Source organism: Puntigrus tetrazona, chromosome 10 (assembly GCF_018831695.1).
Source record: "Puntigrus tetrazona isolate hp1 chromosome 10, ASM1883169v1, whole genome shotgun sequence".
In the NCBI taxonomy this organism is placed as follows: Eukaryota; Metazoa; Chordata; class Actinopteri; order Cypriniformes; family Cyprinidae; genus Puntigrus; species Puntigrus tetrazona.
In genome coordinates, this window is record NC_056708.1 from 11474506 (window position 1) to 11489446 (window position 14941).

At 37.6% G+C, this 14941-nt stretch overlaps 1 protein-coding gene across 23 annotated transcripts in view; it reads left to right on the forward strand.

Moving 5' to 3' along the window:
- The window catches only part of picalma (phosphatidylinositol binding clathrin assembly protein a), a 33513-nt gene that overhangs the window by 1494 nt on the left and 17078 nt on the right, over nucleotides 1–14941 (forward strand). For 13 of the 23 annotated variants that reach the window (XM_043250091.1, XM_043250093.1, XM_043250090.1 and 10 more), the window contains exons 3-10: nucleotides 9281–9423; nucleotides 10052–10127; nucleotides 11401–11503; nucleotides 11579–11672; nucleotides 11844–11955; nucleotides 13277–13383; nucleotides 13464–13505; nucleotides 14382–14393. In XM_043250091.1, the coding sequence (XP_043106026.1) occupies nucleotides 9281–9423; nucleotides 10052–10127; nucleotides 11401–11503; nucleotides 11579–11672; nucleotides 11844–11955; nucleotides 13277–13383; nucleotides 13464–13505; nucleotides 14382–14393 (689 nt within the window). The remainder of the gene's footprint in view (nucleotides 1–9280; nucleotides 9424–10051; nucleotides 10128–11400; nucleotides 11504–11578; nucleotides 11673–11843; nucleotides 11956–13276; nucleotides 13384–13463; nucleotides 13506–14381; nucleotides 14394–14941) is intronic. The other 10 variants (XM_043250111.1, XM_043250092.1, XM_043250112.1 and 7 more) reach the window with 1 other exon arrangement.

The window sequence follows — 14941 nt, forward strand, 5'->3', positions numbered from 1 at the left end:
TGCATTCAGAAATTAAATTATTCAGTTCTTTGTTTGTGATTTTACAACTGAAATGCAAAACATGCCGACTGTTAAAAGCATTACTCAATAACTCAGAAAATTCATCTTAAGATGTACCGTGTCGGACAATGTTGTAATTGGCTCAGTCTTGGCAGGGACTGAACTAATGAGGCTCTTCTGTCAAGTTAACTTTTAACTTTTACGGAGATGTTCTATTCATTGCTTGCTGTGAGCGTGGTGGAATCAGGTTGTCTTCTCTGAGTGAGATGCTCTCAGGCTCTCACAGGTGGTGGTGCTGACAGCTCTTTCGGAGCCAGATGCCAGGAGGTTCTTACAACTCTCTGGAAGCACACTGGCCTCATTTAGGGCCCATCCTGACCTTATCAGATTTATTTGTGTCCTTTTAGTGAGATCTGAAGCCCTTGATTAGCTCAATGAATCAATTCCAGTTTGCTCTTATTTAGTTTAGTTTGCAGTTGCTTTTTTTGCAGGTTTGTGTTTGTTGATTTGTGATCTTTGTGGTTCGGTGTCTGTATTTTTGCATAAATGTCAATAGATGTGCCGCCGCCATTTGACTCAAATCCAGGCTGCCGGTACCGCCATATCAAGTCTTTCATGTACATTGTGTACATCTAACTTTTTGCATTCGTTCCCATCCTACAGTGCAAATTTCCTCTGGTGAAACTATTTTTAGCTGGGTCTTGACAATACAGAATGGCATGTGTGCTGACAGACTTTAGTGGAGGTCAGACGTAATTGCTTTCTTCCCTTAAGAGTATGTGCTAATGTTAAGTTTTTCTTGATTATCGTGTCCAGAATGTTGTTTCACAGTAGCCCAGTGCCCTCAGGTTGGTTCCCGCAGCGTGGAGAGAGCGTGTGACGAAGTCCTGTAGGTATTTCAGGGCAGCAGTGCGTTCTGTGCCTGGAGTTTCCTCTGGGACAGAAATAGCAGTGTGTCTCACTCTCCTTCTGTTTGATTTGAACATTAGATACGGCTCCGGCTCCGGCCCCCAGCCTCTTTGATTTGGGCCGGGTTTCCGGGGAAGGGGGAACATTCTTCTCGAACTACCCTTATCCCTGAAATGACCAGCTGGCTGAAAAAATGTCCTCCAATTGTTTCCATTCTGCTTCATGTTTTAGTTTAGGAAAACATTTTAGTAAAAAGAATGCGGTGCTAAATAAGGCCACTCTATTTAGTCATAAAAAGTCTTTATACTTTCACTCTGATCTGATGAACGGGAAAATAAAGACAAAATACATTTTGTGAATTTATTGAATTTTGATCAAGTTTAATGAATACAAAAAACTAGAGCAGTCCATGGTAAAGGTGTAGTGTGTAGTTTATTCTACTCTAGCATTGCAAAACAGAATATAATTTAATGTAAAAATACAAATTAGTTAATTAGTTGGTCAAACATTTGCTCCTGCCTATTATAAAATTTGCATAGTTAAAGAATAATTTGCTCAAGAATAAATTGCCACCAGTTTCTCGTCCTCATGACGTTCCAAATCTGTATGGTTTCTGTTTATTTTTAAAACATCTTATTTTAAGATATTTTTAATAAGATTTCTCTTGGACAAACATGCAAGAAAAAACTTCACTGATTCTCATGTGGCAAGCAAGCACTGTTGAGCTTCTGCCACATATATGGTTTTTATTTGCCTTTACAGTGGATGCTGATTTTAATGTCTCTCCTAAATAATATCCCATGGATATAAATAGGGGGCGTAAACAACCTGATTTGAGAGAGAGAGAGAGAGAGAGAGATTTGATGAGTAGTTGTTGAACTTATTGAAATGTGATCTCTCGCACACGTACACACCACCAAGCTCCGCTGTTGTATTTCCATGGCTTGTTGAAGTCATGTTGGCTGGCCTTTCGTGCCCCAGTGCTGCGTAAGCATGTTCAACGGGATCATGGCTTATTCTGGGCGCCCATTCATGTGAGTCAGTTCTGCAATATGATAGACGCTTCCTAGAATCTGTCCGAGACTGAATCCACCACACGCACGCACACTAGTGGTTGAGCGGATCACAAAACTCACGGTTCGGATCATACTACGGATTTTGAGTCGTCATTTTTTTGGATCTTAAAAAAGTTTATTTATTACTGAAAAGCTTACTTTAGGGACTTTTATACCCCAGCAGAAGATACTAGTTTAACTACTCAAGTCAGTAACACAACAAGAACAATTGCTCAAATCACAAACATTGATGAACAGCCTATAGCGTAAAATTATATAAAGACCGTAACGGTAGTATTCAAGTGCAAAAAATGTAATCTTTAAGTTTAAAACAACACACACATTCAAATTAATCTTTGTCACAGCTGTTGTGGTTAGCAGTCCAGACAGAAAGTGGCTACTGTCACTTTAAGACTAAATGCACGGACCTGATGTAGGCATTAACTTAAAACATGGGCATTACCAGAGTACTTGCGTACAAAACGGGTATTTTCACATAACATATAATCACGCCTGAGCGCGGAAAACACAATTGACAAGGTAAAACACGTGCAAATTATAACTTTAACTAATATGATGGTTGAACCTAGCCGTTAGTCCGCGAATTACGCGAGTGCCGAACCGTGGAGACTGGTCCGAATGCATCACGAATCGACTACGATCCGTTGCACCCCTAAGGCACGCACGCACGCACACACACACACACTCACTCACTCACTTATCTTTATGGTTTTGAGATACACAGCCGCTCCAAGCGAACTTAGTGCTTGAATTAAATTAACTCATTATGCGTTTTCCATCGGATAGCTTGATTTCCTATAACTGCAGAGCTCTTCCAGGCAGCATGTACAAGAATGTTCTAGATGATATAGTGTTTATTACTTGAGCGGTTCAGTGTGTAATCCAAAAAAACAACAACAAAAAAGAGAGAGATGAGGTAACGTTAGTTAGTGTGCCTGGTTTACAGCTGAAGGTTTTCAGGACGTGAAATGCATCCTGTGTGATGAACCGTTGGACAGCCGGACAGCGGAAATCGGATCAGTCATTTGTTGTAATCGTAGATTAAAGTGCTTTCATCTTGATTGGTGTTCCTATTGTTTAGTATCCGTATTTGCAAATACACAATTCACAGCCCAGTTTTAAGGTTGCAGTCAAGAAAATAGCATCTTGAAAAAGCCCTAAGCTTATGGCTTGTTGACTGCAGCTACAACACCCATAAAATGTCATCTGCTCCTATAAAGTGACCCCTCTGTGCTGTTTTATGGCGTCCGATCACTGTGGAAGTGTTCCGCCATAAGTCAGTCATACCGATGTGTGTGTCTGTACCTGTGTAGAAATGTAGCATGTGACCTGAGAGGCATCAAATGACGATCGGTCAGAAAGAGTGCTGACTTGCCACCCTGCTGTGCGTGAATGGAGTCCAACACGGCTTTTAGAGCCACTGTTTGAACCTCCTCGTCAAGCCTGGCTTTAGAGCATTTGTAGTTGACTTTCTTCGTTTTCCATTTCCTAAATTATTGACCCAGTATGCCATTAGCAAAGTGCCCGTTTACCTCAGCGGTTTTAAGTGATCAAGTATTATGTAACTAGTCACACCAACCCAAATACAGCAGAGAGGGAAAGGTTGCGACGCCCTCCTTACTGGTTTTTGAATGATGATGACACACAAATTTAGGGGATAAACAAACCGCTCAGCAGGGGCTGAACTCACCAAGTACTTCAGAGCAAAGTTTGGTCAAAAGTAACAGTACTAGTAGTCAGTTAGGGCAATGTCTAATGTGGTTGCTAGATGGTTTACACCATAAAACTTTATTGGAAATGTAGCGATAGAAATGTGTTTGGTTGTATAAATAAACATTTGAATAAACATGGATGGATCTATTGCTAGCGTTAGAGGTTGGTGTGTGCATATTGTAAGTGTGTGTGTGTGTGTTTTAATGTATGTGTATAGAATAAAAAATAAAACAGAATAATAAAAACTACACAAACTATAGCACAAAAAATACTAAAACTTTCAAATTAAAGCGAAAGCAAAAACTCTTGCAATATTAAGAAACATTATAATATCAATGATGCTTTAATAATTCTAGGATATTTAGTGCATGACGTTCATTTTTATGTCATGTAGACATGCACTGGTTTGTTTTAAACATTCCGCAAGTGTTGCAGTTTTAGGATGCCGTGTCTAAAGTCAAATTCTATACTAAATATAAATATTCAGGGTCAGGTGATTCCGATGGCAACCTAGTTATTGGTTTTTGAGATGTTTTGAGATGTTTTGCGCTTCGAGTTAGAACAGGGAGCTGATCGGCCATGCTTCCAGACCCTCCCAAACTCTCAGTAGAGAATGTAAAGTGTCTTGTCCTGCATGAACCCAGCGAACCGTTTCAGGATACTTCCTGCATTCTTTTAGGTCGCCAACTATTCGAAATCTAAACAGCCAACAGGAAGTTGTTCCGTAAATCAGAAAAATGTTGGGAGCCGATTAAACGGGAGATGTCTGCAGATAGCAGAGCGCAGTAGCGCAGTGACTCTTCCATCAAGACTGGTCTGCATCAGGGGAAATTCATGAGTCAAAACTCCTAGAGTCTAATCAGTAGAGTTAGTTCTCACAACAAACATGCTACTTCATTCTGAACGTCACTGTCTAAATATGGAAAAGTGCAGTGGAAGGTAGTCCAAGTGATTCAGATTTTCTGTGGATAGTCTGTGATATTGGTTTACAAAAAGAATCAACAAAAAAATTGAGATAATCTGCTTGCGTGCCCCCCCTTCTGTAATAATTCATCTGTTTTTAATCTTCTCTTTTATGTAGGATTAGCTAATGACCTCAGGGGATCTGCTTCTACGTAAATTCTTTGTAGTCCTTTCAACCATAAAGCATTTTTTTAAAGATGTTATTTGAGGAAAAGGGAAGTTACCTTGAGGATACTTGTTTGAATGTTGTACACCACTATGAGGTAGTAACTCTCACTATTATTTTGTTAATGAACACCTTTGAGAAAACGATTGATAAAATGCCTCCAGTAACAGTGATTTTAAACGAGTCTTACTGAATGATGTTTCGAATTTTCTCATTCATGCTTGAGCAGCTGGTTTTTTTTTTTTTTGTTTGTGAAGGCATTCTCACATGCTCTGCCAAAATTTATTTTTACTTTATTTTATTGATGTTTAAATTACTCATTAATTTTAAGCAGCTGTTCATTTTTTTAAATGAAAAACCAGTGCATGATTGTCTTTCTGAGTTTTAATTTTTGTTTTATTTGCATATTTTTTTTTTTTTTATAGCTCTAGTCCCCAGTTTAAGTTTATAGCGTTTTCTCTCAATTCTTTTTCTTGCATATCTGAGTTTTTGTGGCATGTTTCCCTGATGTTTGCAGCTGTCTCCTCCTTTCTCTCTCTCTCTCTCTCTCTCTCTCTCTCTCTCTCTCTCTCTCTCTCTCTCTCGTTCTCTCTTCCTCAACATACTCTGGATTCTACAATGCTGTGAAGTCAAGCCTGCATTCCAGCTAAGATATGTATGTTCTCCTTCCTCTGGCCAGCTCTGTGAATGCACTCTGTACATGTGGCATTTGCTTCTGCTTGTGCTGGCCTGATGTTAACCACATGGCCTTCATGGGAAGTGGTATCATCTGGATAAAATGTGTTTTTATTTGCACTTTATTAAGTAAAATTCATGCATCTGAATTATTTTATCACTGTAGACTAGTTATTTTATATGCTAGGTATTGCTATTATGTGTGTGTGTTATTTAGTATGTGCATATTTTGACCTGTATTACTGGTCATTCATTTCCCGTCCAGGTTAGTCTGCAGGTAGTCTGTCTTTGTGCTCCACGCTTATGTGATGCAGAGCAGGATGCTGTCTTCTATCTGTCTGCGAGTTAAAGCCTTCGAATCAGGGGAGCAATCATTCACTTAATGGTTTCCTGTCCTCTGCCCTCACAAATGGGTCTGCCTGAAGCAGACCAGAGCTGTGATGAGAAAGGAAAAAAAACACTGTCAACCTCACTCTTCTCCATCACTGTTCGTTTCTACCTGCTTTTTGTCTTTTTCTTGGCCTGTGTCTCTTGTTGCCTTCTTCCGTTTCTGTACTTTAGGGGTCAGAGAGTCTAGATATCTCTATCATCAGCTTGTTTTATGACTGAGCTTTTTAAAGGATTCATGTCGAATCAGTTTCCTGTCATGAGCTGTAGGAAGTTTGCAGCATCCTGTTGCTGAATCCACTCCGTTCTCCTGTCATTTGAAGGCTCAGGACACCGTAGTGATGCCATTAGGTCTTGTAATCCATTGTTGCTCCCTGAACGCCATCCATTCCTGTAGTTTTGTCAACAGAACATCAGTAATATAAAACAAAATGCAGCACGTCACTAGCATAAAGATCAATGTCTTTTGACGCTCAAAAAATTTCCTGGTTAATTATTAACATTAATCTCGCTCTCATTTGACACTTCCTTTTAAATTGGAAATGGGTCGTTGGCAGTAAGGATGTCTGAGATCTTTAAGAGATTGCCTTGTTCACCCAAAAAAGAAAATTCTGTGATTTTTACTCTCCTTCATTTTGTTTCAAACTCGTAAGACCCTTGGTCATCTTTGTCAACACAAATTAAGTTATGTTTGTTGAATTTCAAAAGCTTTCTGACCCGGCAACAGAACTCCCACATTTAAGGTCCAGAAAGGTAGTAAAGACACCATTAAAATAGTCCATGTCATAATTGTCGTTCCTTTTTTACTCTTATGAAACAAGAATACTTTTGTGTGTGCAATAAATAGTTTATTCCACAATTTCATCTCTTCTGCGTCTTTGATGCACATTGATAAAAGTTCCATGAAGGCAGGTTTTTTTTTTTTTTTTTTTTTTTTTGCAACACCTGACAACAGAAATACTTCCTGACTTGTTCTAAATCCCTTAATAATACCTCATAACCTAAACACATTTACATATTAAACCATAACAACTATTACAATGAATACATTGTTTTCTATCTAAAAGCAGTAATTTGGAGTTTATTGGGGGAAAGCTCTTAATTAATATTTAACGTGTTCTCTAATCTGAAATGTTACAAATTACATACGGACAAAATGAGTCCTGTCATTCACCCAAATGTATTATATAACCATGAGGAAATGGATAGTTGTATATATAGTTGGATGTTTGCATATTTCCACCGTAGTCATTGGATGGGTAAATATTTTTATATATCTTTCTCTATCGATAGGCATATCATCATGTTTTAAAGAACTAGAATATTTTACAAAAGAGTTACAAATGAAAGCATTTGTAGAGCTTTTTATCCACATGAATTCACAGCCTAAAGAAAAACAACCTAAAAGTTGAAAATGTTTGCTTTTTATATGTTCCAAAAATTCCAAAAGAGTTCAAGCGAGGTATATACTGTATATTTAGAGTAACCTGAGGGTGAGTAGCCTAAATGAAGACTGTTTTCATTTGAGTGATCTGTTATAGATAGTCAGTATAATATTAGAACACTTCCAGTGCACTCTTTAACATGTGACGACTTTTAATATTGCATCATTTACCCAGCCGGCATTTCAAATTATGAGCCTCAATATGGATAATTACTTAGTTTTGTATTCATGTAGGTAAAACGTTTAGGCAGAGCGGATCACATAGCTCATTTGTTTCTCATCACGTGACCATCACATGGTTGGATACAACCATCAGTCACGTCTATTTCCGCTGTACGCATTGGGTAGGGTCTTGATTGGGAAAGAGTTTTGCATATCTCTCATTCCTCCTTTCTGATGCGCTGCATCAGGGCATCAGTGTCCAGTTACCCGTGTGTAGGGCGATAACACCATTAAAACGTCGTCTTCTGGCTTTGATCTTTCACTCGAGCCCCGTGGACATGTGCGTTCACAGCGCCGTCATGCTTGGCGCAGGCGTTTTGTGTTGGCTCTGAAAAGTCTTTTGTTGTCACGTGGCCAAGCCTTTGTGCAGGTTTAAATGGTGGATGTTATCTGTAAAAGAGAGGGCATTTTGTGGACCACCCAGACTCTGTGCAGCATATTTTCACATCCCCACTTCAAAAAGGTCATGTATGCACTAATATTGGGCGGCAGTTTGTTGGGCAGCGTGTAATTACGCTTGCGTCTTTTGAAACTGGTTGTAACGATGAGTGGCTTTTTCATTTCGTTTAAGGAGGCCTAGAAGCGGTTTCTCCGTCATTTGAATCCAGAAAACTTGACGATGATATAATCCCGTTCGGATCTGATTCTCAGCGGAGAGAGGCAGCGGCGTCCTCCCTCGCTGTCTGTGGGAGGCTTCATGAATGGCATGATAAGCTGCGGCCCTGAATGAGTCTCACAGTGTCGGCGCTGTAGAGAAAGCCTTGAGGGATCCCGCTCTCGCTCTCGGAGCGCAGATGGCTGTGGAGTCCAGCCAAAGAACTAATAAAGCACAGGATGTCAATGCATGTCTCTCACTCACACCATGTCAGCGCTGTCTGAATGCTAACACGCTGAGCGGAGGCACCTTAGCATCACACAGCATCCACTCTGTGTCGTATTGATACTTTTTTTTATGGCCTAATAACAATGAAATAATTTTTGCAAACTAAAATAGTTGTAGTTGTTATAATAGTTCTAAGGCCTATGCCAGATTATATTTGAAATGTTTTAAACTTTAATTTATAAAATGTTTTTTCTCTCGGGTTGGCTGTTTTTGTGTGTGTGTGTGTGTGTGTTATTGAGAAATAAAAAAAGAAAATAAAAAAAAATAATGAAACCAATATCATCATCTACATAGATTAGATTACATCTATTTTCTTTCATTTGAAATGTACACTGCTGTCAAAATTGAAATAAATGCAATTTTAGTGAAACTCATTAGCAAGTCATAAGCAATAATAAAAACGTAGCAATGTAAATTTTTGCAATTTAAAATGCCATTTTAATACATTTTAAAATAATTTATTCTTGTGGTATCAAAGCTAAATCTTTAGCAGCCATTATTCCAGTCATCAGTGGTACATGATCCCTTAATTGTAATATGCTGCTTGTAGTCTAAGAAACATTTCCTTTTGTTATCAATGTTGAAAACAGTAGAGCTGCTATTTTTTTTTTTTCCTAAAAGCTAAATAGCTAAAAACACTTTTCAGGATGGTTCAAAAGAGTATAATTTATATCCTCTTTATATCAATATAATCATCAGTTTACTACTTTAGGGCAGACTTTTGAGAAACTCTGAACAGGAGGGACACAAAAACTGTTTATTTAGGGCTAGAAGACAAAGGCTGTGACTTGCTGACAGTTTAAATCATAAACGCACTGACCTTTTTCATCTCTCTCATACAGATCTGATCCAGTGCACCAATGAGATGAATGTGAACATCCCTCAGCTGGCCGACACGCTGTTCGAGCGCACCACCAACACCAGCTGGGTGGTCGTGTTCAAATCCCTCATCACCACACACCACATTATGGTTTACGGCAACGAGGTCAGCTTCCCTACATACACACATACTGTTGTACACTCGTATAACCTTTAGCCTGAGCTCTATGATGGCATGAAATGAAATGTCTACACACTGAACTCAGGAATAGTTCACTCAAAAACTACTGACTAAAAACTAAAAATGAAGAAAACAGAAAAAAAGTTATTCCAAACTAGGAAAATGTTTTTGTATCATTTTCATCATTTAATTAATTTTTTTTTTATATTATTATTATTATTATTATTATTATTATTATTATTATTATTATTATCATTATTATTTTTATTAATTTTTTTATCCTAAACCTTTAATTTTGCACATTTTTATTTTATTTTTTTATTTTTATTTTCCAAAATCAATCAATACATAATTGAATCTGGGGGTTATATTTATTTTCTTTTTAAGCTTTTATTTCTTGGAATACCAAATGTAATTAACTTTAAACTAATTCTTTAACTGGTATTTTCAGCAGTGTTTAATCATTGTTTTGGTTAAGCTAAAGCCGTTAAACCAGCACATGTGCCACAGTCAATCAATTTTACTTTTGTGGCTTTGACGGTATTGTTTATTTGCATGGTGACTAACTTCAGAATAAATTGAAATCCAAACTCTTTGTTCCTCATGTTGACAGAGATTTGTACAATATCTGGCCTCCAGGAACACATTATTCAACCTCAGTAATTTTTTGGACAAAAGCGGGTTACAAGGTAGGTGCTTTCAGCTCGACACTTCATTAGTCATTCTGTTTTTCCAAACGCGTCCCAGCTGTGTCATCCATTTTCATGAGCGTCCAAACCCAAGACAAATGCAGACATAATGAATATTTGAGGAGCTGACAGAACATGCACTGTGCTTTCACAGGTTTATCATTTTAATGTTAGTCATGGTCAGATGTGGTGTTGGAGGGTTTGGGCACTAGAAGCTTCGGGGCCCATCTGTCTCTCTCTGCCTCTCTTCCTGAACTCCCTTTTGGGACATGTTCGGGCAACATGGCCGACTTTCGGATTAAATAAAGCACTAGTGGGTTTATTTACCCAAGGCTTTTCCCATGTTAACAAGCTGCCTGGCAGTCAGCACTCAAAGAAGGCAGCTGGGGAATCAGCACAGCGAGTCTCTCTAGTTTGGAGAGTCTTTCAAGAACTCTGGGCCCATTTTCTGAAAATGACTAGAACTTCCTAGCTTAGATTTTCTTCCTGAGGCACCTTGCAGTACTTCACCTTTATCCTACTTATGTAGTACTTTTCATTATTGTTGGGTACTTTTCATTATTGCAATCTGCAATAATTATAGGTCTGCAATAAAATATATTGTATGTGTTAATATATATTGAATATTATCTAAAGGCCTTAAACATGTGAATTGACAGTTTTTGCATTGTTTTGTATTCATGTTAAAGAATAATTGCATTACAAATGGTATTGCAAATTGTTAGCCAGTATAACATAGCTGGGGAAGTAGTACACACACACACACACACACACACACACACACACACACACACACACACACATATATATATATATGTATATGTATGTATATATGTATGTATGTATGTATGTATGTGTGTGTGTTTGAATAACTAACTTTTATATTTTGACAAAGAACCAGATTGGTCATTTGCATAAAAATGGTCAAGCAAAGTATAAACGATAATTTTTTTAAATTTTGTTTAATAAAATCAATGTGTGTCTATGCTGTTTATGATTAGCAGCATAGACGTACACTTGGGAGAGTTGTAACAGGTTCTAGGCTTTGTCATGCATTGTACTCACCCTGTGGAAACCGGAATGTTTTTTTGTTTTTTTACCCTCTGAGCACTTAAAATGAATCACAATTATTGTGCTCAGAATTCAACGAGTACATCAAAGACTCATGTTTTTAAATGTCTAAAATCAGAGCACAAGAATATAGTCTGTTGCATGACTAAGTTCCACAACCCGAGGGTCACTGTGAACTCAGAATGTTCTCTTTTCCTTGCAGGATATGACATGTCCACCTTCATCCGGAGGTACAGCCGGTACCTGAACGAAAAGGCAGTCTCATACAGACAAGTGGCTTTTGACTTCACGAAAGTAAAAAGAGGGTAAGTTTGTTTTCTATATATAGTTCAACCAAAAATTGCTTTTCGTTGAATTGGTTGTCTGTTTTGCTGTCAAAGGGCCGATGGAGTAATGAGAACTATGAACACGGAGAAACTCCTAAAGACCATCCCTATCATCCAAAACCAGATGGATGCACTCCTCGACTTCAACGTGAGTTAATGATCGTAACTGCCAGACTTATTTAGGCTCGAGTTCGACATGCACTAATGCCTTGATCTTTCTTCATTGGTCTACTAGTTGTTTCGTAATTGCATTGGTTTATAGTTTTTGCAGCGTAATCGTCTCAATCTAAATTGAGTTTGGCTTATTTTGTGTCGGCAGGTAAATGCCAACGAGCTCACAAACGGGGTCATTAACGCTGCATTCATGCTTCTGTTTAAAGACGCCATCCGTCTGTTCGCGGCCTACAATGAAGGGATCATCAACTTGCTTGGTGAGCTGTTATCCTGCTTGAGCTTTCCAAACCTAAAGTGAGCTGTCCGACATATTGGCTTTTACCAGTTATCTACTGTTTGTTCCTGTTACAAAGACCTTTGAACTTAAAGTATCAGCCCACTCATCGACAGTTGCATAGGACTCTGACCCTGACTCGTCACATACTTTTATAAGCTTATTTACTGCCTGAGAGCTGTAACTGATAAAACAAACCCTTCCTCTACATATCAATGGTCTCAGAATGTATTTTTGGGCCAAGTAAGGACGATGTCACTGTTCAGGACAGTAAAACTAGCAATGCACTGAACAACTTTAAGTGAGGATTAGCTATTGAACTCGATTATCCAGACCATGTAATGTTAATGAGAATTCATATTGATCAGTTATTGAATTTTTTTTTACTTCAAATAATTGATTAAAAATGGTAATATTAATTATTTTATTCAAATAGAGCAAAAAGAGATCTGAATCCACTTTGTTCACAGCTGCGTTGTAAATCTGCAAAGAATAATTTTTTTTTTTAACATTCATTTTTGCGTTTACACAGAGGCTTGAAATCGGTTCCATTCAGACTTATAGTTTAACAAAAAAGAACATTTTGTCATTTTTCTCTCCCCCGCGTCATTTCAAACCTGTATGTTTCTTTTTTTTTATGGTGAACACACAAGAGCATATTTCAAATAATTTTAAAGAACCAAACAGTTGTTGGTCCCTATTGGATTCCACTGTAGTGAAAGAAAACCCTATGGAAGTCAAGGGGGACCATCAACCGTTTGATTCTGTCTTTAGATGTTCACCAAAAGAAAGAAACTTATACAGGTTTTAAACAACACGACCATGAGTAAATTATGGCATTTTCATTTTTGAATAAATCATCCCTTTTAACTCCCAAGACATTGCTTTCTAGTTACCATTGAAGAGCAGCTTTTTAATGCCTTATTATTCTTATGTGATATCTAAGCAGCAGAAATATCAGATGATCATATCACAATTTAAATCGCTACCGCAGTATTTGTAAAAACAATTGCAGTATGATATTTTTACTAAATCGAACAGCCATACTTAGTGTTTGTGTTGGATGGCTCCATTCAAGGGCTGAGCTGCATCCTTTGGCTTCGTTCAGTGGTTGCATGTTGGATGAGAGTTTCCGCGAGAGGCTGACATACTAGTGAGAGTAGCTTCGGGTCATGTTGTGACGACAGATGCCAAGCATAACTCAGCCTGGTGAAGTCGCAGGGCGAAAAGCAAGCCGCTCTTCAAATGTGGTGGGAATGCAAAGCCATCTCAAAATTTGCCTTCATTCCTTTTCCCATGTTTAGAGAAGTACTTTGACATGAAGAAAGCCCAGTGTAAAGAAGGCCTGGACATCTATAAGAAATTCCTCACTCGAATGACGAGAATCTCAGAGTTTCTCAAAGTGGCAGAGGTGAGACGGGGCTCCCTGCTTCTGTAATGAGCAAATACACACGGGACATGCATTAACCAGCTCTTTTCTGCTCATTACAGCAAGTGGGAATCGACCGAGGCGACATACCAGACCTGTCACAGGTGAGGACACGCATTTATTGGCCTTGGGGTTTTTTTGACTGCTTTCCCTTCTGCCTATCAGTTACTTACGTCACTTTTTTTTCCAAGACACGGCTTGAGCTCCTCAGCCAAACTTGGCGCGGCTGCATTAGATCTAAACAAGTGCAAGTTGTAGAACTCTCTAACCTGCAGATTACCTAGAAATGTCAATACGTAACGTGAGTTATAGGAAAGGTCATCAGAGAGTTCTAGAACTGCTGCTAATTTGCTTGTGCAGTGAGGCTGCAAACCACAGGCCTGCAGTGCTCGACGCATGCGGACATCTCTGCATGACACTGCTGGGGGAGGCTATTCTAACTGTCCTTAATGCTTGATTCATACAGCACATAAAGGTGTGATGCTGTGGCCAGCTTACAGGTTTAAGGCTAAGTTTGGGTCTAGGATTAGGTCTGATTTCATATGCAATTTTTTTATTTTTATTTTTTTCAGTAGTTAGATTTTTACTTGGTTGTGTTAAGGAGACTGTGTTAAAAACTATTATTTTCTGAAAAGGATATCAGAATCATAAAAATAGGAGGGTGCTGGTTCCTTTTAAAATTCAGAGAGTCATGCCCTGTTAAAAGAGTTTTGATTGAAGTTCTAAACATTTAGAAGTCTATATATATATATATATATATATATATATATATATATATATATATATATATATATATATATATATATATATATATATATATATATATATATATATATATATATAAAACACAATAGTTCTACATATTTTATATTAAGTTTGGGTTTATTTATTCTTTTTCTGCAGTTTCTTAAATGCTCTGAAAACTCCTGTTAAACTACCACCTTTATATTCTGTATCTTTCCTTATCTTTCCGTTTTCAGTTTACAGTTTGTGTAAGTACCTGCATCTCACTCTCTTCTCTCTGTTCAGAGCTTTTTGTTTGTACCTTTGCATGCTATCTGACTTTGCATGCTATCCGTGTTTTTGTACAGCTGTGAATCTTCACTTAAGGGGACATTTTTGTCTGTATTATGTTTTTAATGTGTATATTTATTTATTTATTGTTGTTTTTATCATAATGCAAGGCATTTTTAGAAAACATTAAAAAGCCATATATTTTGCTGTAATGTAGAAAAGTGATGTTAACACAATTTAATTGTATTAGTCCTTGTGTCCTTACCAAATTAGTCAATAATTGTAACGCATACATTTGTACAGTTATTTTTAATTTTATGATTTTATGTGTATTATGTTTTTATCTGTATTTATCTTCTTAACTTGTTAAAACGAGTGGTTTTTTTGTCAAGTTTAAAAAAATCAAATAGTAATGTCATTGCATCATGTACAATTTTAATTAAAAATCCAGTGAAGGGTTGTTCATAGTAGAGTCATTAAGTCTCATCCACGTTATGATCCTAAAACATTCAAGAGAAGCTAAATA